General features: G+C 38.2%; 1 protein-coding gene and 1 pseudogene across 3 annotated transcripts in view; one reads left to right on the top strand and one right to left on the bottom strand.

Moving 5' to 3' along the window:
• The window catches only part of CCDC73 (coiled-coil domain containing 73), a 180,291-nt gene that overhangs the window by 12,924 nt on the left and 144,155 nt on the right, over positions 1–23,212 (top strand). For 2 of the 3 annotated variants that reach the window (XM_058446414.1, XM_058446417.1), the window contains exon 2: positions 15,073–15,222. The exons of the other annotated variant lie outside the window; for it this stretch is intronic. In XM_058446414.1, coding sequence (XP_058302397.1) covers positions 15,088–15,222 — 135 coding nt within the window. In that variant the 5' untranslated portion in view covers positions 15,073–15,087. The remainder of the gene's footprint in view (positions 1–15,072; positions 15,223–23,212) is intronic. 3 annotated transcript variants of the gene reach the window in all.
• LOC116477198 (large ribosomal subunit protein eL34-like) lies at positions 16,702–17,053 on the bottom strand (annotated as a pseudogene).

Consider the following 23,212-nt stretch of genomic DNA (forward strand, 5'->3'; position numbering starts at 1 on the left):
TTTTGGCTTCACCTTTACCTTCACCTTTAGAGGTACCTGGTATCAGCAGACTCTGTTGGCAGCGGAGGGGAGAAAGAGGACAGAGTGATGTAAATCAAATTGCTTCTCAGTTTTCCTAGCTTTCTCAGGTGCGATAAATATTTCTACTTTTTTATCTGTCTGCCAAAAAACAGAGTTTTATTGTTTTTGTCTTAGATACCATTCTGTTTGTTCTAAGGCTTATGCCTTAAATCACCCACTGTCATTTTAGTGGAGTGGAACTAAATACCTCTGTTCAATCCACTATCTTTAATTAGAAGACTCTGAGTCCTGCTTTTATTATTATTGATGTTTCTAACAAAGTGTTAACATAAATATTTTCTGCTATAAACTCCACAAACACTTTTTCTTTTGAGATAGGGTCTCACTGTGTTGCCCAGGCTAGAATGCAGTGGCATGATCTTGGCTCACTGCAACTTCCGCCTTCTCGGCTCAAGCAATCCTCTTACCTCAGCCTCCGGAGTAGCTGGGACTGCAGGCATGCACCACCACACCTGGGTAACTTGTTAAACTTTTTGTAGAGATAGGGTCTTGCCATGTTGCCCAGGCTGAGCACAAACTTTTGAGAGGCATTATAATGTAGTGGTTAAGAGTACAACCCTGAAACCAGATTGCTGGGTTCATGTCCTGGTTCCACCTTCCTGTATATCCTTGGGCAAGTTACTTAATCTCTCTATGCCTTAGCTTTCTCATTTAGAAATGAAAATGGTAACAGTAAACATCTCATAAAGTTGTTTGGAGAACTAAATATGAAGTGTTAGAAGACAGTTTTGCATGTATTAAGTGCTCAACAAACATTAGCCATTATTAAGTGGCTACATATATTCAATTAGATAGTGATAACTTAATTGGCTATTTTTCTGTTACTGAACATTTAGGTTGTTTCCAACTTTTCTTTCTTGTTTTTTATTAGTAAATATTTAGTTGTAAACATCTGTTAACAGAAAACTTTTTCTGCATTTAGGATTTTTTTCTTTTGAATAGATTCTTAGAAGTTGAGTCAGCATAGAATAGTTTATGACTTTTGAGACATTCTAAATTGTTTTTTGAAAGGATTGCTTCCATTTACGTTTCTACCAGAACTATTTGAATGCCTCTTTTACAATTTTTTTTCTTTTTACTAGCACAGTACTCTTATTTTTAAAAAACCTTTGCTAATTTTATAGGTAAATATGTCATTTTATTTATTTATTATTATTATTATTTTTTGAGACAGAGCCTTCCTATGTTGCCCAGGCTGGAGTGCAGTGGTGCAATCTTGGCTCACTGCAACCTCTGCCTCCCGGGTTCGAGTGATTCTCATGCCTCAGCCTCCCTTGTAGCTGGGATTATAGGCATGTGCTATCATACCTGGCTAATTTTTGTATTTTTAGTAGAGACAGGGTTTCGCCATGTTGACCAGGCTCATTTCGAACTCCTGGCCTCAAGCGATCTGCATGCCTTGGCCTCCCAAAGTGCTGAGGTTACAGGCCTGAGTCACCGCACCTGACCTTGTGTTATTTTAACATATACTTTTTTTAGATTACCATTGAGGTGTTCACTTTTAATCCAAAGAAAAAAGTGATTATTTTTATTTTGTATTTTAGCTCATTTAGAGATGTATGGTAAGCTGTTATGGAAAGCTCTTGTTTATTAACCTGCATACCTTCTTCCCCTTTCCTGATAACAGTACCTCACATTTCCTTAAGTAGTCCTCCTCACTTTCTCAGGCATGTGATATTTTTGCGATTAACCTGAATTGACCTCACTTCTAGCTCCAAAGATTACTTTTGTTGAACTGTGCGTCCGTCATTCTCCTAAGCTTGGTAATTGGTTCAGGAATGGGAAGGTAATCCAAGTAGGCCTAAATGGGAACTTTAGGACTCTTGTCAGGACACAAACTCTCTTTTTCTTGCTGGAAGAAGGAACAAGGAAGTATTTAGCCCCAGTAGCTGCCTATAGCCTTCTGGCATTATGAATTGACAGCCTACTGAGAATGTAGCCAATACTGAGGTGGCATAGGCAAACATTAAAAGATAACAATCCAGGTGCTGGTCACATTGCTGGCCTGAAGTCAAACTTAATTTTAGACTTTTTAGTCAAATAAGCCAATACATTTACTTTTTGTCTTAAAGCCAGCTTAAGTTGTGTTTTCTATATTTGGAACTGAAAGTACCCTACTCACTGAATTAGCAGAAATGGTTAGAAAAGTGCTTCCTCCTTTTTTTTTTTTTTTTTTTTGCCCCACATGAAGGCATAATTGGAAAATGATAACATAGTATTTGTATAGTGCAGAGAGGCAAGTGGACAAAACTACTCTTCACAGGTTACAACCAGCCCTAGGTGTTTTGGTCTTCCCAGGCTGTGCCTAGCAATTTGCAGTACTGAGAGACTCAGTGACTGTTAATACCTGTAACATATTCATGGAACATGAATACTTGTAATGTATTCATGGAACATTGTCCTAGCACATCAGTTGGAACACTGGCCCAGAGATTATTTACTTAAGACCATAGGATTGATTACCATATGCTTTGCTTATTTGCTCCTTCCATAACACTCATAACTCCAGTTATACATTTTTAAAGTTTACCAAATGGAGAAATATCTAATCTTCTTAATTACTTGTCCTGGTTCATATTTTGGGAATATTTGCACATTTTTAGGTATTTAGCATCAATTTTCTCTGATTTTTTTTTTTTTTTTTTTTGAGAGGAAGTCTCACCCTTGTCCCCCAGGCTGGAGTGCAATGGAGGTCAAACAATTCTTCTGCCTCAGGTCCTAAATACTGGATTACAGGCCCTGCCACCATGTCTGGTTCATTTTGTATTTTAGTAGAGACAGGTTTCACCATGTTGGCCAGGCTATCACGAATCCGACTCCAGGTGATCCCCCACCTCAGCCTCCAAATTTTGGTTACAGGCAAGCCACCATCCCGCTTTTCTTATTTTTTTTTTTTTTTTTTTTTTTTTTTTTTTTTTATGGATCCCTCTATCACCAGGCTGGTGGGGGGGTCGATCTGGGTCACGGCGACCGCCTCCGGTTCACCATTCTTTGCCTCAGCCCCTCCGGTAGTGGACTACAGGCCCGTTTTGTATTTTTTTTTTTAGTAGAGACGGGGTTTCACCGTGGTCTCGATCTCCTGACCTCGTGATCCGCCCGCCTCGGCCTCCCAAAGTGCTGGGATTACAAGCGTAAGCCACCGCGCCCTTCTCTGATTCTTAATACAAAAGATTACAACTGGCCTCAAGTTTCTCAGTTCCATTGTTAAGGCCAGATTACAGTGCTCACAGTTTTGCCTAATTCTTTAACTCAGCATTTGATAAATTAAACAAGAAAACGAAAGAAATATTTTTCTAGACAAGATTTAAATTTCCAGTACATATTTTAAAAACATCCAGTGACCAAATGAGCATCTGCATGCTCATGTTAATGTGTTTCAGTGATTGTCACACTTTAGTAATTTGTTAAAACACAGGATTGCTGGGCCTTACCCCCATTTTCTGACTCAGTAGATCTGAGAAAGGTTTGAGAATGTGCATTTCTAACAAGGTCTTAAGTGTTGCTGATATTGTTGGTCCAGGAACTGCACTTTGAAAAACACTTATTTATTTCATAATAATATGAAATGTTTTTGTTGTTTTTTTAACATGTTTTTATTATTAAGCAGATAAGTAATATGGTTTTCTGCTCTCAACATAAAGAGATACTATTCCCAGATTCCAAAGATATTTGGCAAATGATTTTGAATGTAGAGTATTTAAGATAAATAGTGTATATATAGCAAGAAACACATACCAAGTCACATAACAAATGCACTTTAAAGTGTATTTCTGATAAATGAGTAACATTTTGGCATTGACTTCCCATAGAAAATAGAAGGAACAGTTTGATGAAAATAATTTAGCCTTCTTTATTAATAAAAATCACAAATACAAATGTAGCAAACTTCTTAAATCACCACCTTAAATCTCTTTTGTAATATGTTGGAATATAAGTAATAGATAAGATCTATTCAAAGAAATAAACCTTTCTTGTAAAATATTAGTAATGTTTAAAATATTATTATAAGTAATAATAACTTCTAAAAAGTCTCAATAGTATAGCAAGTGAAATCTGACGTAGTTGTAGATTTTTCCTGTATTTTCTTCAGAATTATTTATTAATTTACCCTGTTAGGGTTGTTAATCCAGCTAAAAATCTATTGTAAGCCTTCAACAGTGCTGATCTTTTAAAATATGAGCCTGTATTTTTGCATTAAACTTAACATTTATTGTCAGATTAGGAAACAGTTTTAGAAAAACTGGTTTTTATTTCTTCAAGGTTACACAGTGATGACTGGGTGTGGTGGCTCACATCTATAATCCCAGCACTTTGGGAGGCTGAGGTGGGCAGATCACTTGAGGTCAGGAGTTCAAGACCGGCATGGCCAACATGGCAAAACCCCATCTTTACTAAAAATACAAAAATTAGCCGGGTGTGGTGGCACATGCCTATGTCCCAGCTACTTGGGAGGCTGAGGCAGGAGAATCACTTGAACACAGGAGGTGGAGGTTGTTGCAGTGAGCTGAGATCGCACCACTGCACTCCAGCCTGGGTGACAGAGGAAGACTCCGTCTTAAAAAAAAAAAAAAAAAAAAAAAGGAAAAAAAAGGTTATATACAGAAAGTAGTCAAGTTTTTTCTCAAGTCTAAGACTTCTAACTTTAAGTTCAATTTTTTATATATATATATTTTTTACCATACTCTGTAGGAAGAAATACTCTATAAACCTCAGAGAAGCAATTTGAGGATCAAAGGAAAAATATAAGGGAAATTGCTTTGTTAGGTAAGGGGTTGTATGTATACATATGTATATATATATATGCTGTGGAGTTGGGGGAGTGAATGAAAGAAGAGTAAAACAGTTCTTGCCTTTCAGAAACATCCCATTGGAGAGGCATATTGAACATACAAGGAATTGGAGAATTCTTGCTAAACTATAGTGTTGAATTTAAGCACACAACATGGATTTAGAAAATGGAAGGGTTATTGTGGTTTAGAATAGCCAGGGAAGGGTTCCTGGAGAAAAGAGGCCTTGAAATGGGCATAAAAGATGGATAGATAAGTGGAGTGAGTAAAAAATTATTCTAGGTACAGAGGTGAAAATGAGCACGGATTAGTAGGAGACAGTAAGGAAACTGTAATAGAGGAAGTCTTTTGGGGGCAGAAGGTTAAAGTTGAAAAGGGGGATGAAACTAGAAAGTGGGGAACCCTGAAATATTAGGCACAGGAATTTGGGCTTGATTTGTATACAAAAAGAACTCTTTTGAGTTTGGAAATTGATGAGGTTTAGGTGATGTTTTGCAAAATAATTCTGGAGAAAATATGCACAATAGATTGAAGTGGGAGAGAAGATTAAATAAAGGGATAACAGGAAAAGGTGATTTTAATTCATGTCTAAGATAATGAGGGTCTGACTAGATTGATAGCAGTAGGAGTAGTGATGCAGAATGAATCTAAGAGCAAATTAGAAGGAAGAACAAACAGATCTATTTAGAGATTAGATTTAGGGGATGAAGGAGAAAGTGAAAGTGACAATGTAGTTGACAGAGAAAGTGAGCAAGAGGTGGAGAAGCAGAGAGAGAGGAAAGATGTCAAAGATTTTGTGAATGTTCATTGGAGATTAAAATAGAATACATGATACTACTGATCGCAATGAAATTAAAAAGATTTGAGAGAGAAGAAAAAGTACAAATTTTCATTTGTTAAATCTGATGTGAAAAAATGCAAGTGAGTACTTTAGAAATTGCTGAAGATGAATTGGGAATCTGTCACATGGCAGTTGTGTGATAGAACTTTGGAGCTGAAAGTAAATTAAGAGATAAAATAAGAAAGTAGGTACAAAAAGGTCAAAGCATGTGAAAACATAGCTACCTATTAACAGATTTGTTAATATTAAAGGATTCCCAATCTGTTGCTCTTTGAATGAAGCAGAAGTCACTAACTAAATACCCTCAGGGACTAGGTGAGATAAATTTATTTAATATTCAACTAATATTTAATCTCATATATTATGCTATATCTGGTCATGTCCTAGGTGCTGAAGACACAGTATGGCCAAAGTAGAAGAGATTTTGACCTCACAAAGTTAGTATTTTAAAGGAGGGGATATAATAAATAAAATTAACACATAATCAACATAATTTAAGATAATTTAGGATAATGGTAAGTGCTCTGGAGAAAATAAAACAGGATAGATAATATGTTAAAGAGTGATTAGGTGTGGTGCTTACTGAAGAAGTAACTTTTGACCTGAGACTGCAGAAACATAAAGGAAATTCTGTATAAAGATATGGATATAGAGCATTCCAGACAGAAGGAACAGCAAGCCTATAGGCCTTAAAGCTGGAATGAATTTGGTATATTTTTGAACTGAAAGATTTATTCAGTATCTATTGTGTGCCAAATATTTTGCTAGGCTCTGGGGGATACAACAGTGGCTAAAGTGGCAACACTGGCTCCCAAAGCTGAGTGGCAAATAAATCATCTACATTTGATGCACCATCTGGTAGACAGTTCTATTGGGAAATTGATGTATTTAATGTAAATGATAAACTATATAAACATAAAATTTTTAAAATGCTATCTTTTCCTCATATTTTTTATCAGAGAATATTTAAGGCCTAGATAGATATCACTTTTTCCATAACACTCTCCTTAAAACCTTCCTGTGGACAGAATTAATTGCTTTGTCATTTGTATTTTTATGGGTACTTTGTACATATCAGTGCTTATCACACTGTTGGTTTCCCTGTCTGTCTCTCCAACCAGATTGTGAACTCTATCCTGAAAAACTTGCATTGTGCTGTACATATGCTAGGAAGCTAATCAATGTTTCTTTAATCAACTGCTCTATGAAATTATAAGAAATAATAAATCATTGTTTTACATAATTAAGTTGGGAATTATTTGTTATACAGCCATAGATTCAATGTTTTTAGTTTTAATTTTTTAAATTCTGCTGTCCACATTGTTTCTTTTCTCCAAATTCCTTTTCTTATATTTGCTTTTCATCTCTTCCATGGTTTTCTGAAATGCCATCATGTATTTTTTGAGGACCAATGTTATTCAAGGTGTTCTATGCACTAGAGTTTATATAATTAAATAGGAGGTGAATTTTGAAATCCTTTTTCGAACTTTAAATTAAACATGATAGATTGACCACATCCATTTATTTTTCTCACATTCATTAAAATGCATAAAAAGGGTTTTAACTCACAGAGACGAGAGAATAGACAATGATTTAACAGAATCTGTCAGAAAGCAAATAGAGGAGCATTGTGACTGACTTAAAAGTTCAGAAGTTTGCTTAGCACTTGGAAACAACAGGTACTTTGTAAGGCAGGAATAAGACTTGGGAATAAAAAGGGAGACTTGTTGAAAATATATCTATAGAGTACTTGAACCTTTCCAGGTCTCTTTCCCTGCAGAAGATGAGAAGTTTGTGTGCTGGTAAAATGGATCCATGGCAATTCTAGTTAGGAGTACACCAGATAAAGCGGGGGAAAGGGATGAGGCATGGGGCTGAAAATGAAAATTAAGTAAAAATCTACTCATTGAACTGTGGAATCTTTACCTTCTACTGTCATCTTCTATCTGAAGGCATACTGCCAGATAAAACCCCCTACGCTCTTCTCTTAAACTTCAGGACAAGAAAATGGAGAGTTCTCTGGGGAAAATGAAACACCTGAGAGAAAACATGTATACATATTGACATTAGGGAGGTGAACCCCTAATGAAAAATCTGTTTTGTTATCTGATCACCCAGTAGTGAAACCTATCAATCAATAAGCCCTCCCTCAGCGCTTCTATTCAGTTTTTTTTTTTGAGACAGCATCTTGCTCCGTTACCCAGGCTGGAGGGCAGCAATGCGATCATAGCTCACTGTTACCTCGAACTCTTGGGCTCAAGTGATTCTCCAACCTCAGCCTCCCAAGTAGCTGGGATATGTGTGCCACCATGCCTGACTTCGTGTGTGTGTGAAGATGGGGGTCTCACTGTGTTTCCCAGGCTGGTCTTGAACTCCTGGATTCGAGTGATCCTCCTGCCTCAACCTTCCAAAGTTCTGAGATTACAGGTGTGAGCCACCACTCCTGGCCCTATTCAATTTTTAATGTATCATTCCACTTTTTAAAAATAGCTTTTTCATTGAGATGTAGTTTCCATACCATATGGTTGACTCATTCAAAGTGTGCTATTCAGTAATTTTTAGTATATTCGCAGTTGTTTATCCATCACCACAATCAATTTTAGAACATTTTAATACCTCAAAAAGAAACCCCATACTCGTTAGCAGTCATTCACTATTCCCCTGCAATCCTGCTTCAACCCCCCAACCTAAGCAAACACAGATCTACTTTACGTCCTGTGGATTTGCTTATTCTGGACATTTCATATAAGTTGAATCATTAAATATGTGGCCTTTTGTGATTGACTTCTTTCATTTAGTGTAACATTTTCAAGGTTCATCCATGTTGTTGCATGTGTCATTACTTCATCCCTTCTTATTGTGGACTAACATTCTATTTTATAGATATGCTACATTTTATTTATCCATTCACCAGTTGATAGGCATTTGAGTTGTTTCCATTTTTTGGCTATTATGAATAATGCTGTTATGAATATTTATATGTAGTGTTCTCTTGGGAATCTAAATGGAATTGCTGAGTCATATGGTAACTTTATGTTTAACCTTTTGAGGAACTACCTAGGCTGTTTTCTGGTTGCACCATTTTATATTCCCACCAGCAGTTTGTGAAGGTTCCAATTTCTCACATCCTTGTCAACACTTGTTATTATTTGTCTTTTTGATTATAGTGTGTCATTTTATTTTCAAACTTCAATAGTTCAAATAATAGAATAACTAACACCTTTATAATGTTACCTAGATTTCACCAGTTTTTAAAAATCTGCTATATTTGTTTTATCTCTTTATATACCTCTCTTTCCTGAACCTGTTGAAAGTAACTTGTAAGCATCATGATACTTTGCTCTGAGATACTTGAAGCTTGTATCTCCTTAAACAAGGACAAGTATGTTCTGCTTTATAGCCATCTAAGAAATCTAGTATTGATGCGGGAATATTATCTTGATATACTATACTCAATATTCAAATTTCCCCATTTTTCCTTCAAATGCCCTCAATAGCTATTTGTTTTTTCTATCTAGGATCTAATTAAAGTTCCCACATTGCATTTGATAGTCATGTCTCTTTGTTGTCCTTTAATCTAGAACAGTCCCCCTGCTTTTGTTTTTTGTAATATTGACTAATGCATTACTTATAAATATAAACAGACAGCTGGGGATCATCTGACATTTGAGAAAACCGTGAAAGAGATGAAAACCAAATGGGAGAAAAGGAACTTGGAGAAAAGAGACAGTGTAGAGAGCAGAATAAAAAAAATTAAACTAAAAATATTGAATCTGTGGCTGCATAGCAAATCACCTCCAACTTGATGGTTTAAAATAACAGTGATTTATTATTTCGCATAATTTCGTGAGTTTGTTGGAATGTTTTTCTGCTGGTCTTGCCTAGGCTCTGTTGCAACTGCACCTGAGTTTGTAGATTGTTGTAGGGGTTAGCCCCAGCTGGGACATTTGGGATGGCTGGGCCTCCCCTCTCCATGTAGTCTTTGATTCTGAACTTCTCGTTCTTTGACATGGCATGGCAGGTTCAGAGCAACATTTTCAAAGAGCAAAGATTTCAAGGCCTACTGACCGAAACGAATTGTAAGGCAATCCTAGTGGAGACATAGATTTCATCTCCGGAAGGGAGAAGGGACCCTATCACATTTCAAATGAGATGATGGGAGGAATTTATCACCATTAAGCAATTTATCAGTTTACCTCTTTTACATTTCTCACACAAGCAAAACATGTTCACCTTTGTCCCAAGACTTCCAAAAATCTCAGCCCCAAACAGTGTTGGGCTCAAAGTCCAGCGTTACTTGATCTGCATCGGTTTGAATGTGGTTCATGCTCTTTGGCTGCAGCTTGTCAAGTGTAGCTCCTCTTGAGATTAGGATTGCAACCCCTGCTTTTTTTTGTTTTCCATTTGTGTGGTAGATCTTCCTCCAACCCTTTATTTTGAGCCTATGTGTGTCCCTGCACGTGAGATGGGTCTCCTGAATACAGCACACTGATGGGTCTTGACTCTTCATCCGATTTGCCAGTCTGTGTCTTTTAATTGGAGCATTTAGCCCATTTACATTTAAGGTTAATGCTGTCATGTGTGAATCTGATCCTGTCATTATGATGTTAGCCAGTTATTTTGCTTGTTACTTGATGCAGTTTCTTCCTAGCATCGATGGTCTTTACATTTTGGCATGTTTTTGCAGTGGCTGGTACTGGTTGTTCCTTTCCATGTTTAGTGCTTCATTCAGGAGCTTTTGTAGGGCAGGCCTTGTGGTGACAAAATCTCTCAGCATTTGCTTGTCTGTAAAGGATTTTATTTCTCCTTCACTTATGAAGCTTAGTTTGGCTGGATATGAAATTCTGGGTTGAAAATTATTTTCTTTTTTTTTTTTTTTGAGACAGAGTCTCACTCTGTTGCCCAGGTTGGAGTGCAGTGGCGCAATCTTGGCTCACTGCAAGCTCTGCCTCCCTGGTTCACACCATTCTCCTGCCTCAGCCTCTCCGAGTAGCTGGGACTACAGGCGCCTGCCACCATGCCCGGCTAATTTTTTGTATTTTTAGTAGAGACGGAGTTTCACTGTGGTCTCGATCTCCTGACCTTGTGATCCGCCCACCTTGGCCTCCCAAAGTGCTGGAATTACAAGTGTGAGCCACCGCACCCGGCCGAAAATTATTTTCTTTAAGAATGTTGAATATTGGCCCACACTCTCTTCTGGCTTGTAGAGTTTCTGCCGAGAGATCCGCTGTTAGTCTGATGGGCTTCCCTTTGTGGGTAATGCGACGTTTCTCTCTGGCAGCCCTTAACATTTTTTCCTTCATTTCAACTTTGGTGAATCTGACAATTATGTGTCTTGGAGTTGCTCTTCTTGAGGAGTATCTTTGTGGCATTCTCTGTATTTCCTGAATTTGAATCTTGGCCTGCCTTGCTAGGTTGGGGAAGTTCTCCTGGGTAATATCCTGAAGTGTGTTTTCCAACTTGGTTCCATTCTCCCTGTCACTTTCAGGTACACCAATCAGACATAGATTTGGTCTTTTCACATCGTCCCATATTTCTTGGAGGCTTTGTTCATTTCTTTTTACTCTTTTTTCTGTAAACTTCTCTTCTCGCTTTATTTCATTCATTTGATCTTCAATCACTGATACCCTTTCTTCCAGTTGCTCAAATCCATTATTGAAGCTTGTGCATTTGTCATGTAGTTCTCGTGCCATGGTTTTCAGCTCCATCAGGTCATTTAAAGACTTCTCTACACTGGTTATTCTAGTACGCATTTGTCTAATCTTTTTTCAAGGTTTTTAGCTTCTTTGCGATGGGTTCAAACTTCCTCCTTTAGCTCAGAGAAGTTTGATCATCTGAAGCCTTCTTCTCTCAACTCGTCAAAGTCATTCTCCATCCAGCTTTGTTCCTTTGCTGGTGATGAGCTGCGTTCCTTTGGAGGGGGATAGGTGCTCTGATTTTTAGAATTTTCAGCTTTTCTTCTCTGTTTTTTTCCCATCTTTGTGATTTTATCTACCTTTGGTCTTTGATGATGGTCACGTACAGATGGGGTTTTGGTGTGGATGTCCTTTCTGTTTGTTAGTTTTCCTTGTAACAGTCAGGACCCTCAGCTGCAGGTCTGTTGGAGTTTGCTGGAGGTCCACTCCAGAACCTGTTTGCCTGGGTATCAGCAGCAGAGGCTGCAGAACAGCGAATGTTGCTGCACAGCATATGTTGCTGCCTGATCATTCCTCTGGAAGCTTTGTCTCAGAGGGGTACCCGGCCGTGTGAGGTGTCAGTCTGCCCCTACTTGGGGGCCTCCCAGTTAGGCTACTCAGGGGTCAGGGACCTACTCAGGGCTCCACCCACTTGAGGAGGCAATCTGTCCGTTCTCAGATCTCAAACTCCGTGCTGGGAGAACCACTACTCTCTTCAAAGCTGTCAAACAGGGACATTGAAATCTGCAGAGGTTTCTGCTGCCCTTTGTTCGGCTATGCCTTGCCCACAGAGGTGGAGTCTACAGAGGCAGGCCGGCCTCCTTGAGCTGCGGTGGGCTCCACCCAGTTCAGGTTTCCTGGCTGCTTTGTTTACCTACTCAAGCCTCAGCAATGGCGGGTGCCCTTCTTCAGCCTCACTGCCGCCTTGCAGTTAGGTCTCAGACTGCTGTGCTAGCAATGAGCGAGGCTCCGTGGGTGTGGGACCCTCCGAGCCAGGCGCAGGATATAATATCCTGGTGTGCCGTTTGCTAAGAGCCTTGGAAAAGTGCAGTATTGGGGGAGTGACCCGATTTTCCAGGTGCAGTGTGTCATGGCTTCCCTTGGCTAGGAAAGGGAATTCCCTGACCCCTTGTGCTTCCCAGGTAAGGCGATGCCTCGCCCTGCTTCTGCTCTCTCTCGGTGCACTGCACCCACTGTCTGACACGCCCCAGTGAGATGAACCCGGTACCTTAGCTGGAAATGCAGAAATCACCCGTTTTCTGCATCACTCACGCTGGGAGCTGTAGACTGGAGCTGTTCGTATTTGGCCATCTTTCTCCTCTTCTCTTTCTTTGTCTCTCCCTCCCTTTTCTTTTCCTTTACGCTTTATTTGCTTGGCACCAAGGCACCTCTCCTGTAGAAGGTGGGTTACTTTTGGTTCAGCCTTACCTGAGAGTTTAACTCTTTTGAATTCTACTTAATGTAGTGAGTCTCTTATTAGACTTTGGTAAGCCCTGAGTTTGAATTCCATGCATTTTAAATCAGACTCCATAAGAGCTATAGTTTAATTTTGCTTCATTTGCCAAATGCCCAGAGGGTAAAGATAGCTGTTAGTGCTTGGTCTACTTCTTGGTTCTTGGTCTCTTTTAGAATTTAGAATTTGATTCCATAATTTTTTATTATCTTTTCAGTCTTTGATGCTTTTGAGAAGTTTTTAAAATGTTTTATTTAGAATTTTTGGTTATTTTTAGTAGGAGGATTGGTCCAAATAACATACCTCATCATTTTTAGGAATGGAAATTTTCCTTTTAGAAAGTTTCTTTCATGCACACTGCTGTTAATTTTATGTGTCAACTTGGCTAGGCTGTAGTACCCAGATACTGGGTCAAACACCAGTCTAGATAATGTTGTGAAGGTATTTTCTGGCTGTGATTAACATTTAAATCAGCAGACTTTGAGTAAAGCAAATTACTCTCCATAATGTGGGTGGGCCTCATCCAATCAGGTGAAGGCCTCAAGAGAAAAAGATTAGGCTTGTCCAAGGAAGTGGGAATTCTGCTTCCAGACTGCTCTTGGACTTGAGCTACAACATCCACTCTTTCCTGAGTCTCTAGCCTGCTGGTCAGCCCTAAACATTTCAGAGTTGTCAGCCCCCACAATTGTGTAAGCCAGTTCCCTAAAATCTTTCTCTGCGTGTGTGTGTGTAGGTCTGTGTCTATATATATATGTGCATATGAGTCTTTTTCACATATATACATACACCCCCCCATATATATACACACATACCCATCCTATTCTGTTTCTCTGGAGAATGCTTATTAGTATAATACTTACCAGAATGGCTAAAATAAAAACAATAGTGATAACAGCAAATGCTGGTGGAAATTTGGAGAAACTGTATTACTTGTACATTGCCAGTGGGAATGGAAAATGGTACAGCCACTCTGGAAAATAATGTGGCAGTTTCCTTTACACTAAAAATGGACTCAATATTCACTCAATCCAACAATTTTACTCTTGGGCATTTATCTCTAAGAAATGAAAAATTATGGTCACAGAGAAATGTGTACATAAATGTTTATAGCACCTTTATTCATAATAGTCACAAACTGGAAACTACTAAAATGTTATTCAGTGGGTGAGTAGTTAAGTAAATCATACATTCATACCGTGAAATACTACTAAACAATAAAAACGAATGAATTATTGATACATGTAACGATTTGGATGAACCTAAAAAAAAAGCTATAGGTTACTTGATGTGTGATTCCATTTATGAGCAGTCTTGAAATAACAAAATTATGGAGATAGATAACAGATTAGTATTTTCTCAGTTAAGGATGGGGGAAGAGAGTGGGTATGACAACAAAGAAACTGCTTGAAGAAGCTTGTATTGATGCTAGAGTTCTGTATTTTAAATTGAGGTCATAGTTATATGAAGCTATAAATATGATAAACTTGCCAAAAGCATATATACACACAGACACATGCACACAAATAAGTACATGTATAACTGGTAAAGTGCTAATAAGCTCCGTGGATTGTACCAAAGTCAGATGCACATTTTTAATATTGTACTCTTGTTATACAAGATGTTAACATTTTCAGGGTTTATTGAGAGAATGGTGTATGGGACTTTACTGTACATTCTTTTGCAACTACCTGTGAATTGATCATTGTTTCATACTGAAAAGTTGAAAAGTTTCTTGCAGCCTGACTCATACATTTTCTGGGTTGAGAAAGATATTTAACTATCTTGGTTTTTAATAAAAGGCAATTTTTCCAGCCTTCGTCTTCCTACTATGTTGAGTTTAAAGATTGCGTGTTACTATTCATATCATCTTTGCAAAAAACTTTATGTCAAGGCAAAGTTTAGGAAGCAGAATGTGTATCCCAGCTTTGGCATGAAGCAACTTGCCTGCAACATCATGAACCCAGCCTTTAGAAGATGGGTCTTTAGGGGAAGAAAATTTAGCCTTTGAGGGTACTCAGCTACCAGAAAAGGCTTCAACCATAGGGAAACAGAATAATACCATTTTTGCTAAGTGTTTTTTTTGTCAACATTAGAGTGGAGTGATGACACAACTGTTATTCAGTGCTGAAATTGGAGGATTATGGGATACAGGTTGTTATATTTTTATGGTAACTATGCTTTTACTTGAAAAACCTAGATAATTTTTTTTTCAGTTAAGACCTTTTTACATTACAGGAAATAAATATTAATATGGAAAACAACTTCAATACTGAGTCATCATCTACCTTTACTCTTCAAAGTTCTTCAGAGACATTGTTTTCTATTCAGCTATTAGATTTCAAAACAAGTTTACTGGAAGCATTAGAAGAATTGCGTATGAGAAGGGTAAGCTCCTTTTTAAAATGCTTTTGTTAAATAAGAAAACTTGATTTTGTTCAGTTTATTGTTTTCTAAAGAATAAAAAGGCTAAAAATCCCTCTTGTTTAGAAATAAAATATACAGTCCAATTAATGAAGTAAAAGAGAATAGGACAGATTAAGTAAATGATCAGGGAGTGGGAAATAAGAATTTGGAAACTAAAGAACAAAATAAAAGAGGAGTTTTCAGATTAAGTGCTTGATAAGTCAGCTAGTATTTATTGAGTCCCTAGGAGTGCACAGCTAGCACCCTCTTTAGACACATGGCTGATGAAAAATAATCGCTCTTGGGGAGATTACATTTTTGTTAAGGTTATTATATAGATGCCTATGAAATGATTAAATAACGAAACAAGGCAGTATATGATTAAGTGACAAAATAAATGTATGTAGTAAATATTCTGGGTTGAATCAAATATCTTTATTTTAAAAAGTGATAACTGTGATTTTTTCTTAAAGGATATGTCTAGTATAAAATTGTAAAAGACGAGACAGGTGGATCACTTGAGGCCAGGAGTTTGAGACCAGCCTGGCCAACGTGGTGAAACCCTGTCTCTACTAAAAATATGAAAAATTGGCTGGATATGGTGGCGCAGGCTTGTAGTCCCAGCTGCTCAGGAGGCTGAGGCACAAGAATTGCTTGAACCCAGGAGGTGGAGGTTGCAAGTGAGCCAAGATCACGCCACTGCACTCCAGCCTGGGTGACGGAGCAAGACTCTGTCTCAAGAAAAAAAAAAAAGAAAAAAAGTTGGTTTCAGCAGGATATCTATATTGTGCAAATCCCCTTAAAAAGCATTTTATTTCTGAGACTTGTATGGGTCTAAATTTTAACTCTATATAGGATAGATTGGAGCTTGGAAGATTCTGGAGAGAAGAAAATAAACCATAAAACTATTGCAATAAGGATATAGAAATGAGTTCACTAGGACATATATATGACCATGAAGATAGAACAGAAGAGGCAGAAAGAAGAATCAATAGAATGTACTGACTTTCTGAAAATAAGCTATAAATGAGAGAAAAAGATCTGAAACAACATTTTTATTATATAATATTACAGATACTGTTCTAGGATTTTAAAATATTGAAATTTATTGTTACAATAACAAAATTTAAATACCACAGTGTTCATCCTATTTAAAGCTACTTATTATTGTAATAAAAGTCTGTTTTAAGATGAAATTCTGCTAAAAATGGTATTTTGGATAAGTATTATAAAGAACTGTTTTTGTAAAATTAGCTTAAAATGTAATCTTTCCTAGGTGAAACAACTTCTGGTCACTATTTAAAACTTAGTATTCTGTTTTATTATGTTTTAAATTTTATACTTTGGTCTGTTTATATTTCCAACTTAAAAAATATGCTTCCTTTAAAAATTTTCTGAAAAATTTCAGATTAGAAAAGGAATAGTGTTTTTTTTTCTTTTATTACCCAAGAAAGCTTCATTTTAAAATTTAGCTTTCAAACTCTGTGCTTGTGCCTTCAACACTTTCACAAGGATTTTCTGCTCGTTGATGAAGAAAGCATGTTTGATCCTGTCATGGACACAATTAGCATACATGGAACCACCATAGGCTCTGCTGACACATTTTTTCAAGATGACCTCATAAGAACTTTAGGTCTCACAGCACAAACTCCTTGAAATCTACTTGGAGGCATGCCACGTGGAGATTTTGGTGCTTTCCAACCTTCTTGGTATAAAGGTAAACAATTCTATTACCAGGGGTTTGGGACAGCCTAGTTTTGTTAGAGGCTGTATTGTAGGAAAGCCCATGATGATACGTCAAATGCTGGACCATTTTGAGTGCCTCTAGATGCCATCCCTGGATGAAGAGGAAAATGTTTTTAATAATCAAATGTAAAAGTATATAATACTAGCAATCAAATTCCTCATTGAAAAGAGAGCTTTCTTCTTAAAAAGGGGAAAAAATCCCTTATTTTCATTAGAAAAAGACAGTTACTGGTTTTCACATTTACACTGATGGCAGTACTTGACCTGCATTCCTAGATATCCCCCTCAACATTTTAGTAGGAAAATTTCAAACATACGTAATAGTTGAAAGAACTTTACAGTGAACACCGATATACCCATTGTGGTAGACAGATCATGGTGGAGGTTGGAGGTTGTGGTGAGCCAAGATTGTGCCATTGCACTCCAGCCTGGGCGACAGAGTGAGACTCTGTCTCAAAAAAAAAAAAAAGAAAAAAAAAAAAAGGAGAGAATGAGTCCCTGTTTGGTAATTCAGATAATTCTTCTGGATCTTATCCAAGACCACCAAGGCAATACTTCTATGAGTCTGCAAGAACTACATCGTTACTGGGCTTGTGGTGCCCCCTAGTGCAGATGCGGCTGCAGTGACAAAAAACTTAGATCACAACACTCAGGTCCCTTCAAATACCTGGAAAGCCTTCCCAAGAAGGATAGGTACAAACAAGGCCAGACTGCGAAGACTACAAAAAATACCCCACTCTTCAATGGCCAGACACTGATGAACACTCACAAGCATCAGGACCATCCAGAAAAACATACCTCACCAAACAAACTAATAAGGCACCAGGGACCAGAGAAACAGAGACATGTGAACTTTCAGAGAGGTCAAAATAGCTGTTTTGAGGAAGCTCAAAGAAATTCAGGATAACACAGAGAAGAATTTAGAATTCTGCCAAATAAATTTAATAAAGAGATTGAAATAATTTAAAAAGAGTCAAGCAGAAATTCTGGAATTGAAAAATGCAATTGACATACTGAAGAATGCATCAGAGTCTCATAATAGCAGAATTGATCAAGCAGAAGAAAGAATTAGTGAGCTTGAAGACAGGCTGTTTGAAAATATACAGTCAAAGGAGACAAAAGAAAAAAGAAACACACCTACGAAATCGAGAAAATAGCCTCAAAAGGGGCAAATCTAAGCGTTTTTGGCCTTAAAGAGGACGTAGAGAGAGAGATGAGTAGAAAGTTTATTCAATGGGATAATAACAGAGAACTTCCCAAACCTTTAGAAAAATATCAATATTCAAATACAAGAAGGTTATAGAAAACCATGCAGATGTAACCCAAAGACGACTACCTTGAGGCATTTAATAATCACACTCCTAAAGGTCAAGGATAAAGAAAGATTCCTAAAAGCATCAACATAAAAGAAACAAATAACATACAGTGGAGCTCCAGTACATCTGGCATCAGACTTTTCAGTGGAAACCTTACAGGCCTGGACTTATTTAAAGTGCTGAAGGAAAAAAGCTTTTACCCTAGAATGGTATGTACAGTGAAAATATCCTTCAAACATGAAGGAGAAATAAAGACTTACTGAGATAAACAAAAGCTGAGGGATTTCATTAACACCAGACCTGTCCTACAAGAAATGCTAAAGAGAAGTCTTCAGTCCAAAAGAAAAGGATGTTAATCAGCGATAAGAAATCATCTGAAGATACAAAACTCACTGATAATAGTAGGTACACAGAAAAACACAGAATATTATAACACTGTAAATGTGATGTGTAAACTACTTATATCTTAAGTAGAAAGATGAAAAGATGAACCAAAGTAATAACTACAACAGCTTTTCAAGACATAGACAGTACAATAAGATATGAATGGAAACAACAAAAGTGTAAAAAGTGAGGAGACAGAGTTAAATTATTGAATTTTAATAAGTTTTCTTTTTTTGTTTGGTAATTAGCTTGTTTATGCAATCAGTATTAATTTATCACTTTAAAATAATGGGTTAAAGATAGTATTTGCATGCCTAATGGTAACCTCAAATCGAAAACCATACAAGAGATGCACAAAAATAAAAAGCAAGGAATTAAAAAATACCACCAGAGAAAAATCACCTTCACTGAAAGACAGGAAGGAAGAAAAAAGGAAAACCACAAAACAACCAGAAAAAAAAAATAACAAAATGACGAGAGATAGTCCTCACTTATCAATAATAACATTGAATATAAATGGACTAAATTCTCCAATAAGAACATGTAGGGTGGGTCGCTTCCAAGATGGCTGAATAGGAACAGCTTTGGTCTACAGCTCCCAGGGAGATTGATGCAGAAGACGGGTGATTTCTGCATTTCCAACTGAGGTACCTGGTTTATCTCGCTGGGACTGGTTGGACAGTGGGTGCAGCCCACAGAGGGCGAGCTGAAGCAGGGCGGGGTGTCGCCTCACCTGGGAAGTGCAAGAGGTCAGGGGATTTCCCTTTCCTAGCCAAGGGAAGATGTGACTGTACCTGGAGGAGCGGTACACTCCTGTGCAAATACTGCGCTTTTCCCACGGTCTTCGCAACTGGCTGACCAGGAGATTCCCTCCTGCGCCTGTCTCGGAAGGTCCAACGCCCATGGAGCCTTGCTTGCTTGCTAGCGCAGCAGTCTGAGATCGACCTGAGATGCTGAAATTTGGCAGGGGGAGGGGCATCTGCCATTGCTGAGGCTTGAGTAGGCGGTTCTGTGCTCACAGTGTAAACAAAGCAGCAAGGAAGCTCGAACTGGGTGGAGCCCACTGCAGCTCAGCAAGGCCTGCTGCCTCTCTAAATTCCACCTCTGGTGCAGGGCATATCTGAACAAAAGGCAGCAGATAGCTTCTCCAGACTTAAACATCCCTGCCTGACAGCTCTGAAGACAGCATTGGTTCCACCAGTATGGCGCTCAAGCTCTGATGACAGACAGACTGCCTCCTTTAGCCTGACTTGGAGATGTCCCAGTAGGGACTAACAGACACCTCATATAGGCGGGTGCCCCTCCCTCTGGGACGAAGCTTCTAGAGGAAGGATCAGAAAGCAATATTTGCTGTTCTGCGGCCTCTGCTGGTGATACCCAGGCAAACAGCGTCTGGAGTGGACCTCCAGCAAACTCCAACAGACCTGCAGCTGAGGGGACGGTCTGTTAGAAGGAAAACTAACAAACAGAAAGGAATAGCATCAACATCAACAAAAAGGACATTCACACCAAAACACCATCCGTGGGTCACCAACATCAAAGACCAAAGGTAGATAAAACCACAAAGATGGGGAGAAACCAGAGCAGAAAGGCTGAGAATTCCAAAAACCAGAATGCCTCTTCTCCTCCAAAGGAACACCACTCCTCACCAGCAAGGGAACAAAACTGGACAGAGAATGAGTTTGATGAGTTGACAGAAGTAGGCTTCAGAAGGCCGGTCATAACAAACTTCTCCGAGCTAAAGGAGCATGTTCTGACCCATTGCAAGGAAGCAAAAATCCTTGAAAAGTTAGACAAATGGCTAACTAGAATAAACAGTGTAGAGAAGAGCTTAAGCGACCGGATGGAGCTGAAAACTACAGTATGAGAACTTCGTGAAGCATACACAAGCTTGAGTAGCCAATTTGATCAAGCTGAAGAAAGGATATCAGTGATTGAAGATCAAATTTATGAAATAAAGTGAGAAAACAAGATTAGAGAAAAAAGAATGAAAAGAAACAAAGCCTCCAAGAAATATGGGACTATGTGAAAAGACCAAATCTACATTTGATTGGTGTACCTGAAAGTGACGGGAAGAATGGAAACAAGTTAGAAAACACTCTTCAGGATATTATCCAGGAGAACTTCCCCAACCTAGCAAGGCAGGCCAACATTCAAATTCAGAAAATACAGAGAACACCACAAAGATACTCCTTGAGAAGAGCAACCCCAAGACACATAATTGTCAAATTCACCAAGGTTGAAATGAAGGAAAAAATGTTAAGGGCAGCCAGATAGAAAGGTTGGGTTACCCACAAAGGGAAGCCCATCAGGCTAACAGCAGATCTCTCGGCAGAAACTCTACAAGCCAAAAGAGAGTGGGGGCCAATATTCAACATTCTTAAAGAAAATAATTTTCAACCCAGAATTTCATATCCAGCCAAACTAAGCTTCATAAGTGAAGGAGAAATAAAATCCTTTACAGACAAGCAAATGCTGAGAGATTTTGTCACCACCAGGCCTGCCTTACAAGAGCTCCTGAAGGAAGCACTAAACATAGAAAGGAACAACCAGTACTAGTCCCTGCAAAAACATGCCAAATTGTAAAGACCATCAATGCTACAAAGAAACGACATCAATTAATGGGCAACGTCACCAGCTAGCATTATAATGACAGAATCAAATTCACATATAACTCCATTAACCTTAAATGTAAATGGGCTAAATGCCCAAACTAAAAGACACAGACTGGCAAACTGGATAAAGAGTCAAGACCCATCAGTGTGTTGTATTCATGAGACCCACCTCACGTGCAGAGACACACATAGGTTCAAAATAAAGGGATGGAGGAAGATATACCAAGCAAATAGAAAGCAAAAAAAAAAAAAAAAAACGGGGGTTGCAATCCTGGACTTTAAACCAACAAAGATCAGAAGAGACAAAGAAGGCCATTACATAATGGTAAAGGGATCAATTCAACAAGAAGAGCTAACTATCCTAAATATATATGCACCCAATACAGGAACACCTGGATTCATAAACCAAGTTCTTAGAGACCTACAAAGAGACTTAGACTCCTACACAATAATAGTGGGAGACTTTAACACCCCAATGTCAATATTAGATCAACGAGGCAGAAAATTAACAAGGATATCCAGGACTTGAACTCAGCTCTGCACCAAGCAGACTTAATAGATATCTACAGAACTCTCCACCCCAAATCAACAGAATATACATTCTTCTTGGCACCACATCACACTTATTCTAAAATTGACCACATAATTGGAAGTAAAACACCCTCAGCAAATGTAAAAGAATAGAAATCACAACAAGCTGTCTCTCAGACCACAGTGCAATCAAATTAGAACTCAGGATTAAGAAACTCACTCAAAACTGCACAACTACGTGGAAACTGAACAACCTGCTCCTGAATGACTGCTGGGTCCATAACGAAATGAAGGCAGAAATAAAGATGTTCTTTGAAACCAATGAGAGCAAAGACACAATGTACCAGAATCTCTGGGACACATTTAAAGCAGTGTATAGACGGAAATTTATAGCACTAAATGCCCACAAGGGAAAGCAGGAAAGATCTAACATTGACACCCTAACATCACAATTAAAAGAACTAGAGAAGCAAGGGCAAAAAAATTCAAAATCTAGCAGAAGACAAGAAATAACTAAGATCAGAGCAGAACTGAAGGAGATAGAGATACAAAAAACCCTTCAAAAAATTAATGAATCCAGGAGCTGGTTTTTTGAAAAGATCAACAAAGTAGATAGACTGGTAGCAAGAGTAATAAAGAAGAAAAGAGAGAAGAATCAAATAGTTGCAATAAAAAATGACAAAGGGGATATCACGACTGATCCCACAGAAATACAAACTACCGTCAGAGAATACTACAAACACCTCTACGCAAATAAACTAGAAAATCTAGAAGAAGTGGATAAATTCCTGGACACATACACCCTTCCAAGACTAAACCAGAAAGAAGCTGAATCTCTGAATAGACTAATAACAGATTCTGAAATTAAGGCAACAATTAATAGCCTACCAACCAAAGAAAGTCCAGGACCAGACGGATTCACAGCCGAATTCTACCAGAGGTACAAGGAGGAGCTGGTACCATTCCTTCTGAAACTATTCCGATCAACAGGAAAAAAAGGAATCCTCTCTAACTCATTTTATGAGGCCAGCATCATCCTGATACCAAAGCCTGGCAGAGACACAATAAAAAGAGTTTTAGGCCAATATCCCTGATGAGCATCGATGGGAAAATCCTCAATAAAATACTGGCAAACCAAATCCAGCAGCACATCAAAAAGCTTATCTACCACGATCAAGTTGGCTTCATCCCTGGGACACAAGGCTGGTTCAACATATGCAAATCAATAAATGTAATCTATCACATAAACAGAACCAATGACATAAACCACATGATTATCTCAATAGATGCAGAAAAGGCCTTTGACAAAATTCAACAGCCTTTCATGCTAAACATTCTCAATAAACTAGGTATTGATGGAATGTATCTCAAAATAATTAG

This window comes from Hylobates moloch, unplaced genomic scaffold (genome assembly GCF_009828535.3).
Source record: "Hylobates moloch isolate HMO894 unplaced genomic scaffold, HMol_V3 SCAFFOLD_11, whole genome shotgun sequence".
Classification (NCBI taxonomy): Eukaryota; Metazoa; Chordata; class Mammalia; order Primates; family Hylobatidae; genus Hylobates; species Hylobates moloch.